The 18,109-nt window shown below is 52.3% G+C and overlaps 2 protein-coding genes across 6 annotated transcripts in view; both read left to right on the top strand.

The window, feature by feature from the left end:
* Nucleotides 1–7,810, top strand: part of GAS7 (growth arrest specific 7) — a 205,116-nt gene extending 197,306 nt beyond the window's left edge. For all 5 annotated transcript variants that reach the window (XM_081115676.1, XM_081115679.1, XM_081115680.1 and 2 more), the window contains exons 13-14: nt 1,204–1,302; nt 1,976–7,810. In XM_081115676.1, coding sequence (XP_080971802.1) covers nt 1,204–1,302; nt 1,976–2,089 — 213 coding nt within the window. In that variant the 3' untranslated portion in view covers nt 2,090–7,810. The remainder of the gene's footprint in view (nt 1–1,203; nt 1,303–1,975) is intronic.
* Nucleotides 7,811–11,896: 4,086 nt separating this feature from the next.
* RCVRN (recoverin) lies at nt 11,897–17,844 on the top strand (the record flags this gene model as incomplete). Its single annotated transcript, XM_081162392.1, has 3 exons — nt 11,897–12,277; nt 14,724–14,835; nt 17,723–17,844. 3 exons carry the CDS (start codon nt 11,897–11,899, stop codon nt 17,842–17,844), a joined length of 615 nt encoding a protein of 204 aa, XP_081018518.1.
* Between the last annotated feature and the right edge of the window lie 265 nt (nt 17,845–18,109).

Genomic DNA, 18,109 nt, shown 5'->3' with positions numbered 1-18,109 from the left:
GTGAGGGTTGGGTCTTGCTGTATCTTCCTTGGCTGTCCCCTAAGGGGTCAGGTTCAACTGAGTTGACAGTGGCCCCCTTAGGACAAATAGTCAAGTTGTAGGAAGCGTGGCCCTCTCACCGCCCAGAAGAGCTGCAGCTCCTGTGGCGGAGGTCCTTGCAGGGCGTGTAAATGGTGAGGTTGGGGAACTGTGCAGGAGGAGCGGGGGGAGGCCCATGATCGGGGCTGTGAGGAATAGGCATTGGAGCCCTTTTCTTGCCTTCAGGAGCTTTTCTTGTGAAGGGGCAGCGTCTCCCCCTCAGTCAGCACTAGTGTGTAGTGAAGTGTGGTGGGCACTGGGGCCGTTGGGCCCGAGGAGGAAGGAGCATCACTCCGGGTGTTTATCATATCGCCCCGTTGCTGAAGCCACCCCCGTCCATCCAGCATGGGACAGTGACCTGGTTTCCATCCTGGTTAATCTCTTAATTAAGCCCCCACTTTACTCCCCCTCCTCGGTTAATCGCTGGAGCAGTGACCTAGTTGTGCAGAGAATCACAGCCCAGTCTCCTAAATTCCATAGATGTGGAACCACCTAGAAACCAAGGGACAAACCCTTTCCACTCTTCCCTTTGAAAGTGTCCACCCCGCTCCCAGCCCCCTTCCTCCTCTGGCCTGTCCTCTGGTCTGTCCCTGATCACAGGGGTGGACAGAGGACAGAGGCTGCTCAGCAGAGGCCCAGGGAGGCCCAGACACTCCCATTTCTCCACCCCACCCGGAACCGGAGCTGCCGCTGCTCTGGTGCAGAATCACGGTTAAGACCGCTGCAGACCCTGGTTCAAATCTTGCTCCTCCCATAATTCCATGTCGCTTTGGGAAGGCGACGTTACCTCTCTGGATGTTCATTCCCTTGTTTGGAAAATGCAGATAAGAACAGAACCTATCTCTTAAGGTTATTGTTATGAGGACAATTAAGGAACACCTATACACCTCTCAGCACCCGCCGTGCCTGGCAGGCAGGAGTCAGGAAATACAGCTGCTGTGTCAGCGTCATCTCACCACTAGATGTGGGTCGAGTTTTTCATCAGGCCCCAGGGGGTCAGACAGGATCCAGCCTAACCAGGCGGCAACTGGTATTGTGTGAGACGGTGGTCTGGGACCTGCGTGGTGGGAAGGGCCCCGTGTTGAGGGGACATGCCCAGAGGTCTCGGTCTTTCCTCCTGCACAGGAGCTGGAGCGGCTGGAGGTGGAGAGGGTGGAGATGATCCGGCAACACCTGTGCCAGTACACACAGCTGCGGCATGAGACAGACATGTTCAACCAAAGCGTGAGTTCCCCGCCCCCGGGCGGAGGCCAGTGGGACCCGAGGGGGACCCGGGGTCAGGAGAGCCACCTGCCATTGCTCTGTGGCAGGTTAAGTGGTCACTACGAATGAATCTGTCCTGAAGATGGTCGGTGGACAACCTTGGGATGGACTTGTAGATGGTCCTGCTCACCCCTGTGAACCCATCCCCAGCCTATGAAATGGTTACAACACACATGAGCCATTACCCTGAGGGCAAAGGGGCTCATGATAGTTTATAGCTGGAGATGATATTGCCTGCCCCAGTGAGTTTCTTACCAAAAAGGAAAAAAAATCTAGAACTATTCAGCATATCTGAAGCTAAAATTTCATTTGCCCTGTTCTGTGATGGTAACCGTGGGAACAAATGGTAGAACTGGTCACAGACCTGGAGCCATTGAGACACTCTGCCCTTTCATCCAGTCCCAAGGTCCAAAGGGTCAAGTGCACCGAGTGAGAAGCAGGGTGGGGTGAGAGGTCCCAGCTTTCCACTCTCACAGCCTCTGCACGTCTCTCCCTCTGATGGGGCTCCCCTGGGGCCCCAAACCCTCTGGAGACGCTGCTCTGACAGGCAAAGATATGAGCAGCATGGCTCAGGGCAATGTCCCTGGCTCTGCTGCCCCCTCTGATGGTATCCTCTCTTCTCCATCCCTTGCAGACAGTTGAGCCTGTGGACCAACTGCTTCGAAAAGTGGACCCAGCCAAAGACAGGGAGCTGTGGGTCAGAGAGCACAAGACAGGCAACATCCGCCCTGTGGACATGGAGATATAGATGGGCACATGCGGCCCCGGGGGTCCTGCCAAGGAGAGGGGCTGGGGGTCCCATGGAGAAGAGGTGGTGGTTCCCACCATGGGGCCTGCTGCCAAGTGGAGCTGACCTCCCACCCACTCTCCTGGTCCACTGAGGAGAGGGGAGGGTGTGGGCTGCAGCTAGCGATTCCAGCATGGTGGCCTGGATGGCCTCATTGGGTGGTCCCTAGTGTTCTCAGGCCAAGAAGATGGATCCATGGCCCCGCCCTTGTCTCTAAGGCCGAAGATCCCCAACTCCCATGCTGTGCTTGCCGTTTCAAGAACAAACTGAGGCTGGAACTTTGTGGTCCCTGCTGAGCACCGTAGGGGTGATTTCCCCACCTAGAGCCAGCTGTGTCCCATGCCTGTGTCCCTGGAAGCCCCAAGGTCCTTCCTCCAGCTGGCCCTCTTGTCTCCAGGGCTTTGGAGGGTCAGGGGAGGGAGGTCTCTGTCTCCAAGCTACGTGTCAGGATCACAGTCGCGGATAGAATGAATAGAAGGCACCGTTCAGCTCAACAGCCCACACTCCAAATCTTCTGCAGCCCTCCCTATTTCTTTTCCCCGTTGCATTCTGGGAGTCCACATCCTGGCTCTTGGCTGTCACCTGTCATGATCAAGAGTCCTGGGAAGAAGGCTTGGCTCCTGTCTTCCCAGACTGACCTTGCCTGGAGAGGTCAGGATGGAACTACCTCATTCAGCAAATTCGCCCTCAGTCAGAGCGTTGAATGGCGTTTCCTAGTAGATCAGACATCCTCTGTGAAGCTTCCACTCTGAAAATCCCAGGCCACCCCACCCTCAGATGCTCTTCCTCCTGCCCCCACCCCCTTCCACTCTTCAAGGGGCTGGGTCAGCCCATGTGGGAGATGGGTTGAGGCAAGTCTTTGACATCCCCCAGATGGTTCCACCTGCTTGTGCGTGGTGGCATTGGGTTCACTGTCCCTTGTATGGCTTTGTCTCATTGGTGGTCACTGAACAGGCATTGAAGACTAAAATGGCCACAGTAGGTTGTCACCAACTAGGCAGTGTCCCACCACCGTGGCCTCTCAGCGACTTCGACACATTCCAGAGCCCCACATCAAGCCCCTGCTTGGTGCTGGTACCACCTTTCCCTTCATCTCCCAATTCCTAGAAAAATCTGGTCAAAGTGTGACTTAGGAAGCTTTTAGGGCTGCCATCGGGTCTGCTCATTACTATCCCCTTTTCCCAACCACAGCAAACATATTTTCCATCATATTGATTCTTGAGAATCAGTTCAAAAGGACCAGAGGAAGAAAAGGGACCTGAAGGAGGACATGCAGCCAGCAAGGGCAGGTTGTGGCCTGGGACCCACGCCCTGAGAACCAACCCATCTTTCTTGTCCTCCCCGTCGATTGCTTTGGACTTACAGGACCCATACATTTCCCAAGCGTGCAGAATTCTCAGAGCATAACCAGCTGGTCTTTCATTCTTACATGCTAGTATCTGATGACTTGTTAATCTTTAATCTTTTGGTACTTCTTTCATTGGGTCAGAATCGCTCTCTCGTAGTTTATGGTAGAAAGATGCCCAATATACTAAAGCAAACCAAACTTTGTCACTTCTCCTATTGAAGCATCCCAACCGGAAAGGTCAACGTGAAGGCCTTCACCAGCATGAATCTGTCCCCTGCATGGAGAACTACTCCTTCCGGACCTGGGATTGGGCCGTGATACCAGCCGCCAACTTCAGGGTATCAGTTCTTAGTTTATTAAAAACAGGTGCTAGTAGTAATTGCTTAGTAAACTAGTTTGTGATGTCCAAATATTCAAAGCCAATAGCTCTGTTATGAACACATATTTTGAGTGGTATGCTCACTGATTTTCTCATTTGCCTCTGAGGGTTCCAGAGTCTTCTCTTACTCCCTGGGACAGAGGGAGCTCTCTTGCCTCTTCCAGGGTAGCCTGAGCTGGCCCAGCGTGCGCCAGTCTGTTTGATGAAGTCATTCTTTCCGCCCCATCCCCTCGCCTCAGTCCTGTTGGCTTTTTCTGTTTTTCTTTCCTCCCCTATTCATTCATCAAGCATTTAGCTGAAGCCAAGCAGTGTGCTAAGTTCCGAGGATAAGATACGGGCTTGTTTTGTGTAGACATCTTTTCTCCAGGGTCCTCGCGGGCCAGTCACCTTGGCATTCATACACAGGTACTCTCCGCAGCACTGGGGTTTTCAGAGACACTGCCTGTTGTGCTGACCTGCACCCACTCATTCATTCAGCAGGTACTTGGGACAGGCCAGGCGCTGCGCGGGTTACCAGCTGTGTGACTGCATGCAAGCAGTCTCCCCGTCCCCTCTGTTCTCCATGTAGCCCTTTCTGGAAAAGAACGTGTCACCTTCCACATTTAACCCACGGCAGCCCGTAATTATAGTACAAACTGCCGCCACATTGCATTTACCCACTGGGTGGAAGGTGACAGCAACAGGGTTCGGTCACCTGGTTGCTGGACCGTCGCAGCCCATGTGCAACGTGAACTTATAAGATTTCTTTTAGTTTTAAATAGGTATAGGTCTCACTTTACAAAGAGGAGGAACCCTAAGCATGGCCAGTGAGTGCGGTGACATGAACACAGTGAACTAAGCGGAGCTGGAGCAGACAGTCCAGCTCCCTGTCCTTGCCAGCGGGGCCCCTCCGGGTGAAGTCAAGATCAGGGTGAAGTCCAGAGTATCGCAGCAGCAAACACTCTCTCTGGGCTGTTGTTTTGCTTATGTTCTGGCGTTTAGGTTGTAAGAGGATTTGGCTGAGTTTATTCAGAATCGGTGAGTGAATCTAGGTTCTTGAGCACATCTATTGTTCCATTTCTGAGAATAAGTGAGCCCCTCCCACCTGCCTCCTTTTTTTTTAAAAAAAAATCTCAATGACAAATGGTGTTCAAAGTGTGCTGGTTGCCATGACAACCTCCAGGAAAAGCCACTTGTTCCTCTCATTTTTTTTTTTTGGTAGTATTTTTTATCAGTATTGCAAAGCACTGCCAACTGAACCACAGGGATGGCTGTCCTGAGGTTCTGCCAGCGGGACCACCCTGGGCCTCCTTTCTGCCTCCGCTGGGTGCCTGTGGGTGGGAGGATTTCTGAGCTAGGAGGCACTTGTCTGCTTATCGGGCTGATTGACGACTGGAGCAGACAGAAACAGTGCACGTTCATGAACCAGGGATTTGTTCCCATTCCCTTCATGAAAACCAATCAATTACTAGATTAGTGGCTGGGTACATAAAAATCTTGGCTGAGCCCAAGTCCCTTCTTGGAAATGCAAGCCATAAAATTCAAAGGACGTCAAAGACCTCGGCTTGTTGAAGTGATTTTGCTTCCAGTTGTGAGTGGCCCTGGCATGGAGAGTTTGCACAGGATTCTGCAGACCTGCTGGTTATTGTGTAGGTAGGAAAGCACTTTACAAACGTTAAGTGGGGTGCAGATCGCAGTGTGTTACTCAGCCACACCCAGTCTATTCCCCTCATCCTCCCCACCCCTGTAAGACACACTGCCTTTGCTTTCTCCAGGCTTATTGAGGAATTTGATGTACAGTATTGAGGTTTATTGACATAAAGTGAAATTCACCCTTTTGAACTATATGGTTCTGTGAATTTTGACAACTTATACAGCCTCATAACCATCTCCAAAATCAACATAGTATTTCCATCACTCCAGAAATTCCCCCAGAGCCCCATAGTCAAACTACTTCTACCCCCCCAGCCCTTGGCAGCCACTGATTGATTTTTCTGGCCTTACAGTTTTGCCTTTTCTAGAATATTATTGGGTCACCCATGCTGTTGTGTGTCTGTAGTGTTTCATTGCATGGATGTACCCCACGGCTTCCTTGCTCTTAAAATGAGTTGTTTGCCCCAGAAGTTCCTGTTCTAGGGTCTTCAGCTTATTTGCATGGCCACTTCAGCCTGCTGCTTCCTGCAGCCCCCAAGGGTCCTCCAAATGCCACCTGTGCCCACAGGTAGTTCTGGGGGCGCACACTTGCCTTTTGGATTCATGCTGGGATTTGACAATGCAGAAAGTTGCCAGGGATTGGGTGAAGGGTGGTTGGGGTCTCAGTTGCCTTTCACTTCTGCTGTACCCTGAAGCTTGCACCTCAGCTAGCAGATTCCCTCTCTCCTGGGGACCCTCATATCAGTCCTTGGTATTTATTGAGCATTAGGGGCTGTGAAAGGCAAATGGACGTAGCATGGATGAGAAGGCAGGGGGCTGGCCTTGGGTTCCTCACGACCCTTTCCTAGATCTCTGCTTTATCTGCAAACTGAGGGTATTCTTCTAGAAGGTCTCTCAGGCTTTCTGCAGTTACTGCACTCTAACTTCCCCCTTTTCATACCTAATCTGGGTCCCATCAGTGCAGTAGTGCATGGTGTTACCTAAAGTCCTCATGAGGGGGGCACTCTGGCATTTCTCCATTTAGACAAAAATGAAGCTAAAATTACATTTTGTGAGCTATTGAGAATGAAGTAATTCCTCCTTAAGACCACCAAGGTGACAGCTCCTCCAAGCCATGTCTTAATCATGCCTTGCTTAGTGACGGGTGAGCCCTGGAAGGCAACCAGGCACCTCTGCAAGCAAACTGAAAACACCTGAGTCCAGGCCAGGGCCAAGGAGCTATGCTGCTGGGACGCTCTGGGCTGAATTTTGCTAAGGACGACTTATCAACCCCTCACACCCATCCCCAGGAGAATTATTTTTGTCAGGCCTTTCCAGAAGGGGAGGGACCCAACTCCTATTGCAGCAGGTTTGGGTGAGACTAAGACAGGTGACAAAAAAGCAATGTTCCACTTTCCCTCGCCCTCTGGATGCTGGATCCAGGCTCTCGGGGCCCTTGTTGGGAAGTACCTCAGAAGGAGAGGGGCAGTGACCACCTTTGAGCTCTCTGTGCTGTTCAGGGCACATTCATCCTTTTTGTTTCAGGGAAATTCTTAATGGGATTGCAAAGGGTCTGGCACATGGATGCTCTAATGGGGACAGTGTGGCACTGGGACAGAGAAGTCCCAGGGGCAAGAACACTGGACTGGGCCTACTCTACTGTCTCATTTGCCCTATAACCTGAAGTTGTCACATCCCCTCCTGGGACCTCTGTGGACTCTTCTGTCAACTGAGACGCTCCCCTTCCAGCCTCATATGCAGCAGCAGACTGGCTCTTGGGAGCCACAGCCTCCAGGCAGCCATGTGGACCCAGGGGGAGAGACAGTCAAAGGGACACCAGCCACCCTTGGTGATGGGCCCCAAATCCACATCTCTGCCCTACCCATAGGAAGGAGGTAACTGGGCGGGAGGGGCGCGGCCCTTTCACAGACATGAGCACATCAGCAAACCCTACGGAAGTGGACTTTTCTAACAAAATAAACTTGCTTGTTTGGTCTGTTTTCTGTAACTTTTGCTAAATACTTTATACATTTTTAATGTTATAAAGCTGTGTCTCCTGCCAGCATTCCTCATCCCAGTATGAATGTGTTTACTCCAAATTGTATATCCTTCCACCCTCTGGCTGCCTAGATCAGTAAATAAAATTGATGTAATATAATTTATAAGTAACACTGTTGAAACTCTGATCCCTATGGGGGCTGCAATCTGCCCACCCCTCCCACCCCTATAATAGCACTTGTGTGTATTAATGATGAAGAATTAAATGTTTAAAGGGTTTAAATTTTGAAGGCGTTGGCCATATATAATTGTCTGCACTATTATAAAGCGTTTTCAGGAAGTTAAATGCTCTCCCATTTTTTGTCCTCGGCTCTGTGTGTACACTTGAGATGCTTAGATTCACCCCATGTGAAATAAACTGTCCAGAGACGCTGGGTCCCGCGGGGTGACCCTCCTTCCTGGAGCGCTGCCTCTCTCTCCTTTGTACAAATGATCTTCGCATCCCTCCAGGCTCCCAGGATTGGTGATAAATTTGCTCCTGATGACTTAGCAGAGGAACAAAAGGCACCTGGACATTGTCCCCCCAAATAGGCACCATGCTGCCACCTAACCCCAGCCCCAGTCCCCTCTCCTGGTGATTTGTCCCTGTGGACAGAAGGGGCTCCTGGCTATTGTTTCTTATCTTATCCACACATCCCTCCCTTCCTTCCTGCCATAATTATTGAATTCCTACTACATTCCAAGCACTGTTCTAGGTCCTGGGAACACAGTGGATAAAGCAGGTAGAGCCCTGCCCTCATGAGCTTACTTTTTAGCAAGGAGAAACAGACAAAAACAATGTTTTTGTCTGTAGTGTGGGTGTAGCCGGTATTAAGCATTAGGGAGAGAGAAAAACAGCACATGGAGGGGCTTGGTAGTTCTAGGGGTGAGAGTGGGTAAGTTGCTATATTAAATAGGCGAGTTGAGGTAACCTCACTGAGAGGGTGGCATCTGCTCAAAGACAAGGAGTCTTGGGAGACAGCAGGGCAGGTAGCTGGGGATAAAGGCTGGGTGCGTGGGGGGGGTGGTCTGGGGGTGGCAGGCTACTTGTTTGAGGCCAGCAGCTGGAGCAGAGAGGTGGTGGGGAAGGGCAGGGCTTTGCCAGAGGTGGGAGGCCTATGGCTTTTCCTCTGGGAATTCGAGCCCAGGAGCGCATGGCCTGACTTCGCTGCTACAGGAGGTGGGCACATTGGAGGTGGAGAGGATGGTCAGGTTCTGGATGTCCTCTGTAGGCAGAGCTCGCACAATTTCTGATATATTGGTCTGAGGTGTGACAGGACTTCAGTCCAAGCAACCAAAAGTATGAGTTGCCATTCATTCAAAGCAAGGGAGTGGCCGGGGGAGGAGCGTTCTTTCCCACCCTCTGCCTCCCACCCCACCTCTCCTTTTCTCTCTCAGTGCAGACTTGTGTGTGGGCTCTGGTTCCAGGCCACAGGGGAAAAGTCATCTTGTATTTGAGCTCAGATCAGGGGAAGGTAGAGGAATGGGGCGGGGGGGAGGGGGGGGAGACTGGGGCTGGGCCCTGGCTAAAAGCTAAGAGAACTCCTGGCTTGGGGTGTGGCAGGGCCAACCTTTGGGAAGAGCCGGCTTCTTTTAGTCACAGCCAGCCCAGGGAGAAGACACTCACCAAGACTGACTGGAGACGAGCCTTCTCCCCAGTGGTCTTTGGGGTTCGGGGAGAGTTTATGGCCCCAGCTCAGACTTAACAAATCCATTCACAATACATCATCTCCAACAACTTGTTTGACTAAGGAGCATAAACTCTCCCTCTGATAGAAGATGTTTATGCAGGTTTTCAAACAAACCTCCAGGTCATGACCCCTCTCTCAGCAGCATCAACACAGCTGCCTGTGGTCCCCTCCTGCGGTCGGGCCCCTCCAGGCGCAGGGACCTGAAGAGCGTGGACAGTGCCAGGCTGTTTCCCACCGGTTCCAGCTCCTTCCTCCTTGCCCTTGGAAAGGGCAGAGAAGGTGGGGGCTCTAGCTGCCTTCTGTGTTAACCCAGGGCCTTGTTTCCTTGCCTACATCTTCTGTTGTCATGGAAACCCCAGCTCCTCACCTACAGAAATGGAGCTTCTTGCCCCTTCAGCTCAGGCAGTTTGTACTGTAGTGAGAAGAGCCTGGCAGACCTGGGCCTTCCTCCTGGCACTGCCATTTAGCAGCCGTGTGACACAGGCAGGGAATGTGCATTATGGAGCTCTGTTTCTTTTGTGTAACACCGGCCTTGCCACAGTTGTAGGCTTGGTGTGGATGCGCCTGGAACCCAGGAGGCACTTTTGATTGCCTCTCACACCTGGTTGGGAGGTAAGGGGTGAAGCCTCCAGCCTCACTTCACGGCTTGGGTTTTGTTTGTTTGCCTTTAGGTTGGGTGACTGTCCTGTTTCTAACTGCTCTTGAGAGCAAATGCCCTGCTACAGGATCATGAAATCTAGAAAAAAAGAAAGGGTTGCCAATAAGAAATAATATGCTTTCACAAACTAACGGGGAAACAGTGCGTACACACACACACACACACACACACCATAAGGCTTCCTGAGAAATACTCTGGAACCAGGGAGTGGGGTGGGCAGGAGGTGTGGGTCAGCATGGTCAGTGCCTGAACTTCTCAGTCCTTCCTAAGCAACATTGGGGGGGGCCTGGCAGGTGGCCTTCTCCCAGCAGCAGGGACCTGCTGTCCCCTGCCATTAGCCTGTTATGAAAGGGTATAAACCCTACTCACCTGCTTAGAGATTGTGGAGTTTATTCATTGTAGTTATGACCCCTGGGCAAAGAGGAGACATCTCTCATCCAATTTGGCAATTTTAGGGTTCCAGGCTCATTCCCCTCCAGCTCAGCCAAGCCACGGCACTGCCAACCTTTCCTTTGGGTGATGAGAATTCAGGTACAAAACATACTCACTAGGGCTCTTCCTTGTGTCCTGGACGGGGAACTGAGGTGACTGCAGGCCTGAAGTCTTCCTTGCAGAACTCTCTGTGTTTCATGTATCCATTCCCTCTCTCAACCAGCATGTTATTGTCTGCTGGTGCCGGGCATAAGACTGGATTGCAAACTGACAGCCTGCAAGCTGAAGCTGAACTACAGATATACTGTATTTGGCCCACACCATGTTTTTAAAATTTTTGAATTAACTCTCAAAGTTTAAAAGTTTGGAAATAGCATCTAAAAATCTGATTTCAGGATTTCTCTTGAATAATTGGAAAGTGTAGTAACACTGGGCCATAATCTCATGTGACCACATTCAAATGGAGCTGAACATCGGCAACCCCTCCCACGCGTGACACAGGCCTCACCACTCACTACTGTCTCCCGGACCGAGCTGTTTCACTCCCTCCCTCCACTTGCTGGCTCCTGTAGGCAGTTTAGGTTTTGGCCCTTGTTGTGAATGAGTAACAAAAACTAACATGTATTTAGCACTTAGCATGTGCCAGGCTCTATTCTAAGTACATTGCACATATTAACTCATTTCAGCCTCAAAAACAATGAAGTAGACACTATTATTATGCCTGGTCACTCAAGGAATATTCACTGAAGGCCCAGCCCTGCCAGGCACCGTTCTGGCAACGGAGACACAGCTGGGAACAAAACAGACAGATCCTCGCTTCCATGGAGCTTTCATCCCGTGAGGGTACTGACAGCTCACGGAATAAGTCAACAGTAAGTCAGAAGGTGGATGGGAGAGGGAGCAAAATAAAGCAGGACAAACAGTCTGGGGGGGTGCTGGTGGCTGGGGGGGGGTGTGCAATTGTAAATAGAGTGGACCGTATAGGCCTTGCTGAGAAGGTGACATTTAAGGACAGTCATGAAGGAGGTGAAGGGTTAAAGGGCATTCTAGGCAGAGAGAGGCTAGGAAACGCGCCTGGGGTCACACAGCTAGTAAACTGCAAAGTTGGGATTTGAACCCAGGTGGTCTCCAGAGCCTGGCTCTTAACCCCTGCACTGTCGGGCTCCATGGAAGGGGAGACCGCAGAGTTTCGGCTGAGGCCAGGCAGGAGTTGTTGCTCTTAGGGGGCTGGAGTCGCGGGTGGGGGAGGGACGAACCAGGGGCTGCGGGGAAGGCCTTGGCCCAGGGCTTGGGCTCTGAAGGTTCTGACCTCCCGTCCTGTCCTCCCAGAGGCCAAAATGGATTGAGCACCTGCGGTCAGCTCTTTCCTTTAATCTCGGGGGGGGGGGGGGGGGTCTGGGAGCTTGCCTACTGTTCCCCAAGCCCCCGGCCCCTCCTCCTTCCAAGTATGGGGTGAACCTGCAGCAAATCCCCCTAATCCGCCAGCATCTCGGTGTCCGTCGTCTGCAGCCGGAGCCCCGGCAGCCTTAGACCGCGCGGCGCCCACCCGCCCGCGCGCCCACCCGCGCGCCCACCCGGCCGCCACCGCTCGGCCGGCCCGGCCGCCGCACCCATGGGGAACAGCAGGAGCGGGCCCCTGTCCAAGGAGATCCTGCAGGAGCTGCAGCTGAGCACGCACTTCTCGGAGGAGGAGCTGTGCGCCTGGTACCGCTCCTTCCTGAAGGAGTGCCCGGGCGGGCGCATCACGCGGCAGCAGTTCCAGAGCCTCTACGCCAAGTTCTTCCCCGACGCCGACCCCAAGGCCTACGCCCAGCACGTTTTCCGCAGCTTCGACGCCAACAGCGACGGGACCCTGGACTTCAAGGAGTATGTCATCGCCCTGCACATGACCACGGCGGGCAAGCCCAGCCAGAAGCTGGAGTGGGCCTTCTCCCTCTACGACGTGGACGGCAACGGGGCCATCAGCAAGAGCGAAGTGCTCGAGATCGTCATGGTCAGTGTGGACGCCCCCTGCCCCCTCCCCTCCCCCTCCCCTCCCCCCTGTGCAGGACTGGGGTCACCCAAGGTCAGGGCCCCCTGCTGCTGCTGCTGCTGCGCACTGGGCGCACTGGGCGCACTGGGGCTGCAGCTGGGGCGGGGCTGGCGGGTGGAGTGGGGTCCAGGCTTTGTGACTCTGGCTTGAGGGCATGGTGGGGGGGTCTCTAATATACTGATATTAATAGAAGGCCGGGCACTTTCCCACAGCTTCATTTTCCTCCTAAAAAAGAGTCTGGGTATTTCCTATTATTTACTTTTGTTGTTCTTCCATCCTTCCTCCTTTCCTTCTTGCTTCCTTCCCTCTCCTCCTTCCTTCCTTCCTTTGGTCATTTAAAATGCTCTGCAAAACCTTGAACAGCACATATTCAGATTCCGTAGCATGTTTCAAACACACAGTAGGAAGAGGCCGGAGTGGAGGATGTGAAATCTTGGTTCTGATGGTCCTCAGAGCTTGTGACCCCGGAGCCTCAGCTTTCTCAGCCATGTGCACCCCGGAGCCTCAGCTTTCTCAGCCGTGTGCTCTGGCCCGAGCCCCCGATCCTCAGGCCCCTTGCAGGCCAGCGCTTCCCAACGCGCATTCTCCGCCCCTGGAGCCACTGGCCCAGTTCTACATCATTCGTTGTGAAGATTTTAGGTGTCTTGAAAACAGTTTTATTTGATGTAAAAGTAATTTATGAAATTTAGAAACATATGCAAAAGAAAATTAAAATTATCTTTAATTTACAGAAAACTGTCAACATATTGGTATATACATTTCCAGCCTTTTAGCTATATATTTTTAAATGATTTCAGAACTATGAATTATTCATATATGATTTTTATTCTTTTTCAGTTACTATTTTATTATGCATGTTTTTCATATCAGTATATATTCTTCAAAGCCATTTTTATTTATTTATTTTTAAATCCTCACCTGAGAATATATTTTTTTCCATATCAAGTGTAAGGGAGAGAGAGAGAGAGAGAGAAACATCAATGTGAGAGAGACACATCGATTGGCTGCCTCTTGCATGTGCCCCAACCGAGGCGGGGAATCAAGCCTGCAAAGGGGAGAGATACATGCCCTTGGCCGGAATCGAACCCGGGACCTTGTAGTCCGCAGGCCAATGTTCTAACCACTGACCCAAACTGGTTAGGGCTTCAAAGCCATTTTTAATAGCTGCTTAGAATTTCATCTATGAAAATGTCATAAAATTATTTAACCATTTCTATATTTTGGACAATTTGGATGTTTCTATTTTTTCTATTATATTATTTATATTTACCTTCATTTAGTATCTTTTTACCTGATCTTTTTTATCCCCCTACGTCATGCCACTTGCTTTATTTTTCTAATTTTGTTCCTGTTAAAAGGAAGAATGTTTCATATTATATAAATTTATAATCCTGCTGTCATTTGTACAATTCTTCCACCCTCATTAGGAGATACCATGAATATAGTAGCCAAGCTTGCAGCTTGTAATCAGGGCACTCTGCTCAGGCCTCCCATTAAGAAGGGGGGGGGGCATGTGTGAAAACCTCAGGGCCTCCAGATCAAACTTCCTTGGATTGGCAGGTGGCCTGGGGTGGAGACCACATCCTCAGAACCACCTAGAGGATGCCAGGCCCAGCAGAGGCCTACAAGCTGGTGCTCCATGAGAAGAAGGAGGGGGAAGAGGAGGAGGGGGAGAAAGGGAAGGAAGGGAGAAAAGGGGGGCATAGGAGGGGAGCAGAGGGGAGGGGGGAGGAGCACCCATGGCTGAGGCTGTGCAAGGTGGTGCCTGGAGCTGGAGGGGCCCCTCGAGACCACCTGTCCCTTTCCCTGACCTCAGGTGCAGAGGCACTTCTTGCTTTGCCCCCCATTGCACATCCACATATCAGGCTCCTTTGTTAGTGAGAGTGGAGGGGAGTGAGAAAGACCCTTGAATATAAACCTTTCCATGGATCCCTCAGTGAGTGGAAGGATACCTGGGAGATTTCCTGAGCCATGGGGAGACCTTTGGAAAGTTCTCGTTGATGCCTCCCCTCTCCCTCCCCCAACCATTGGAGTGCTCTCCAAGGCACAAGAGTAAGCTGGCAAGTGGCGTAATGCAAACCGAGACCAGAGTGCCTGGGTTAGAAGCTCTGTTCATCTGCTTCTAGCTGGGTGACATTCAGCAGGTTAGTTGTCAGTTTTTTCATCTGTAAAATGGGGTTGATAATGCCCCCATGCGGCTCTGAAGGTCACATGTAAAAATGCTAGAAAAGTGGCACGTGTTAAGCGCTCCACAAATGTTAGCCCTTGTTACCATAAGCCAACCCGGCCCGCTCCCAGGAGCTTTGATTCAGCAGGGCCAGCCTGGGCCTGGGAACCTGCATTTACCCACAGGCCTGGCAGCCCCTACTGCTCCTTCTCACAAGTCGTTCCTCTTGGTTTGGTGCAGGCGATTTTCAAAATGATCCGTCCTGAGGACGTGAAGCACCTGCCAGACGACGAGAACACCCCGGAGAAGCGAGCCGAGAAGATCTGGGGCTTCTTTGGGAAGAAGGATCATGGTGAGTGCTTGCTCCCTCGCTGCCTTTGCTTTACAGTCACAGCCGTTTCCTGCTGATTCCGACAAGACTGAGGCTTCCCGGTCCCAGGGCCCCGGCGGGACAGGGCCGCCCTCCCCCCCCCTGCACTGCAGGGCTGGCTGGAGGGCCTCGGGGAAGGGGCAGAGGCAGGTCCAGCCCATCGCCAGGGCAGTGGTGCAGCAGCCCCCGCTCACCCAGCCCCGTCTCTGCCTGAGAGTCTCTGCGGAGGAAGGAAGGCTTGGAAGGTGCAGGCCTGTTGTAGGAAAACATCTGCGGCTGTGGCAGAGCTGGCCCACACTGAACAACAGTAAGACGTAAAGGCAGCAGCCTATTAGAGGTTTGTGCGCAGACCCTGGGTTTGGAGGAATTCCAGCTGCTTTCTGTGTAAGTGGGGTCTCCGTTCGTGGACACTGGAGTTTACTTCGCTTGTTTTAAAAAATGCTTTCTGACGGTCAGGGCGGGGCAAACCTCAGCTCAGTTTGCGTCGGAATCAGGATGGAGTCCCAAGAAAGTGGGATCTCAGTTTCTGTGGTTTCACCTAGGAAGTTAATGTGGGTCCCCCGAGAAGCGCTGCCAGGTCAGCTTAGATTTAAATTAGATGGCAGGAGATTTATTGGGGAAAAGGCCTCTGAGGGGAAGTGGGGAGGGATCTAGAGAAAGCTGGGAAAGCCATCAGACTGCAAAGCAGATGGGACCCATGTGGGTAGAGAGGCAAGGAGGGAAGGCGGGGTGGGGAAGTCTCAGGCTGCAGTGCTGTTCTACGGAAAGTTTGGCAAAGCTCATGGGGTGTCCTCCAGCCCCTTCTTCCAGGACCTGGCCTGGCTTGGTATCCTGCCTGTCCAGGCTTCCCCGGGAGCAGCCTGTGGGGAGTGTGGTCTTGCATTGACCAGCGGTGAAGGATTTCAGAACTGGGCAGCTGGGGCTGCTGGTGCCCAACACTCATGGCCATTGTGGGAAGGATAGTAGAGGAGTTGATGTCAGGAGGTGTTGCAAACACACGTGGCCACAGGGGCTCAGATGATGAAAGTGACAAAAGTGAAAAGTAGCCTCACTAAGCATGGGGACTGGCAAATAATAGAGAGTAGGTTTCTGGCCTGATGGCTTCCACGTGGGAATGCAGAGCCCACTGGTGCCTCATCATATGATCTTTAGAGAGAGGAGCTAGCATCTGACACTTTTAAAATCTGAAGTGTCTCAATCGATGAAATACTGCATGGCCCAAGCATATCTGAGGGTCCAATAGTGGCCCTTTGTGATCTCTGGGACATTCTCTCACGAGGACTCCAGGGCCCAGGCTTCAGCAGGACATTAAGTAAGGGCAGATAGAAATGACACTGGCCCTACTAATCTGCTGTCTAGGAAGAAGTCAGAAAAGCAAGACGGTCACTGGCTCTAGGGCCAGAACCAGGGTGAGGCAAGGGAGGTGCCTGGGCACAACACTGAAGGGGGCACCCATCCTCAGGGCCCGCCTGTGCTCGCAGGGCCCTGAAAGTGAGTGCCTACTTAGATTGGGCAGGGTAGGTGCCTCACTTGCTTTGCCTTAGTCCCAGCCTTGATGCCACTGCCCCTCTGAGCACCTTCTCGTTTGCACAGATCCTGGCTATTTAAGATGACTCCCTGTGGCACCTCAGCCCTACTGGCTCTTTAACCCCCTTCAGACATCCTCTGGGTCTGCCATATGCTGCGTCCCCTGTTCTGCTACTCGTTAACCTAAAAACCGATGCAGGTGAACATCACCAGAGGTGGTGGTGTTAGGCTGACATATTACTCTGGCCAAGTGACGTGTGCGTTTTCTTTCACGTGGCCCACCTTGGCACAATGCCTCACTCCAGAACTGATGGAGTTTCAAGCTCTTTGTGAGACTGACAGGGCAGCTGGGACTTTAAAACCCAAATTTCACCACCTATTCCTATGTAGGGAACCAGCCTGCATCTTAATCCGGGATTAAGATTAAGGATGTTCAAAAGGCCTGAAATTTAAGCTAATGGAAGTGCAATTCCATTCAGCTGAGCTTTGTTGAACACCTACTATGTGCAGGCAACTATGAGCATAACCATGATCTGAAGAGCACCTGTCTCTAGAGTTATTTCTACATGTGACTGCCTTCCCTACCAGACAGAGAGTTTCCCGGGGCCAGGGACTTTATGTCACTCCCTCCTATGCCACACCCTGCCCTCTGCCCCCTGAAGTGACCTCAACCCAAGCACGGTGGCTCTGGCTGAGAGGAAAAGCTAGTGAACAGCACTGAGCTGGATAGAACTGGATACAGTAGGTGGGGCAAGGCTGCCTCTTGGTCCCACGTGGGGAGGTGGCTGGAGGGTGCAGAGATGCACAGGGAAGAATCGTGGGGCTGTCAGCTGAGGACCACAGGGCTGCCCATGTGCTGGGGGTGCAGTCAGAGGGGTCTCTTCACAGGCCAGGCTCTCCCTGGCACCACACCGGACCCCTCAACTTTCACTCCCTTCCCCCGGAGCAGATGCTGTTCCCTACTTCTCAACTGAAACTCTACTTGATTTGCTCCATCCCCAAAAAGGTCTTCCAGAACGTGAGGCTTGAGACCTAAGGTGATGCTCAAACTATTTAATCCCCAGCAAGGCAGAGGCACCGGCCAACCAGAAGAGAGCATAACACTGAAATGCCTCCTGGACCCCTCAGTAGTGACAGTCATTAACCCTCTCATTGCGGGCTCATGGGGAGGTCCAAGGGACAAGTTGGGTATCTGGGGTGGGGGTGGCGGTGGGCATGCCCTGGGGCACTAGGACTCAAGGTTTTCATGAGAGATGCACCTGCACAGGGCATGCTGGCGGGTGTCGGCCTTGTCGCAGCTCGACTCAGCCAATCCTGACTAATGTTTTTCTCCCATTCGCAGATAAACTTACAGAGGAGGAGTTCATCGAGGGGACCCTGGCCAATAAGGAAATCCTGCGGCTGATCCAATTTGAGCCCCCAAAAGTGAAGGAAAGGTTAATGGAAAAGGAAAAGAACCCCTGATGCCAACCGCTCAGCCTTCCTGCCTCCCCTTACCGCTCATAAACCCTCGCACGCAGGTGCACACGCGCATGCGCACAAACACACCCAGCAGCCGAGAGAGGCCTCCAAACCCCCCCGCACATTAAACCCGCAGCCCAACTCCTTGCCCAGTGGAAGTGTCTTTAGCAGTCTACTGCTTCTTTCCTCCCCTGTCACAACCGCCAGCCCTCCCCTGCCCACCAGCCCATGCCTCCCATGATAATCCCAGGATTAGGTCACAGGAGTC

Source organism: Miniopterus schreibersii (genome assembly GCF_964146895.1).
Source record: "Miniopterus schreibersii genome assembly, chromosome: 16".
In the NCBI taxonomy this organism is placed as follows: Eukaryota; Metazoa; Chordata; class Mammalia; order Chiroptera; family Miniopteridae; genus Miniopterus; species Miniopterus schreibersii.
The sequence above is the reverse complement of the archived record's forward strand: the minus strand, read 5'-3'. Positions and strand labels throughout refer to the sequence as shown.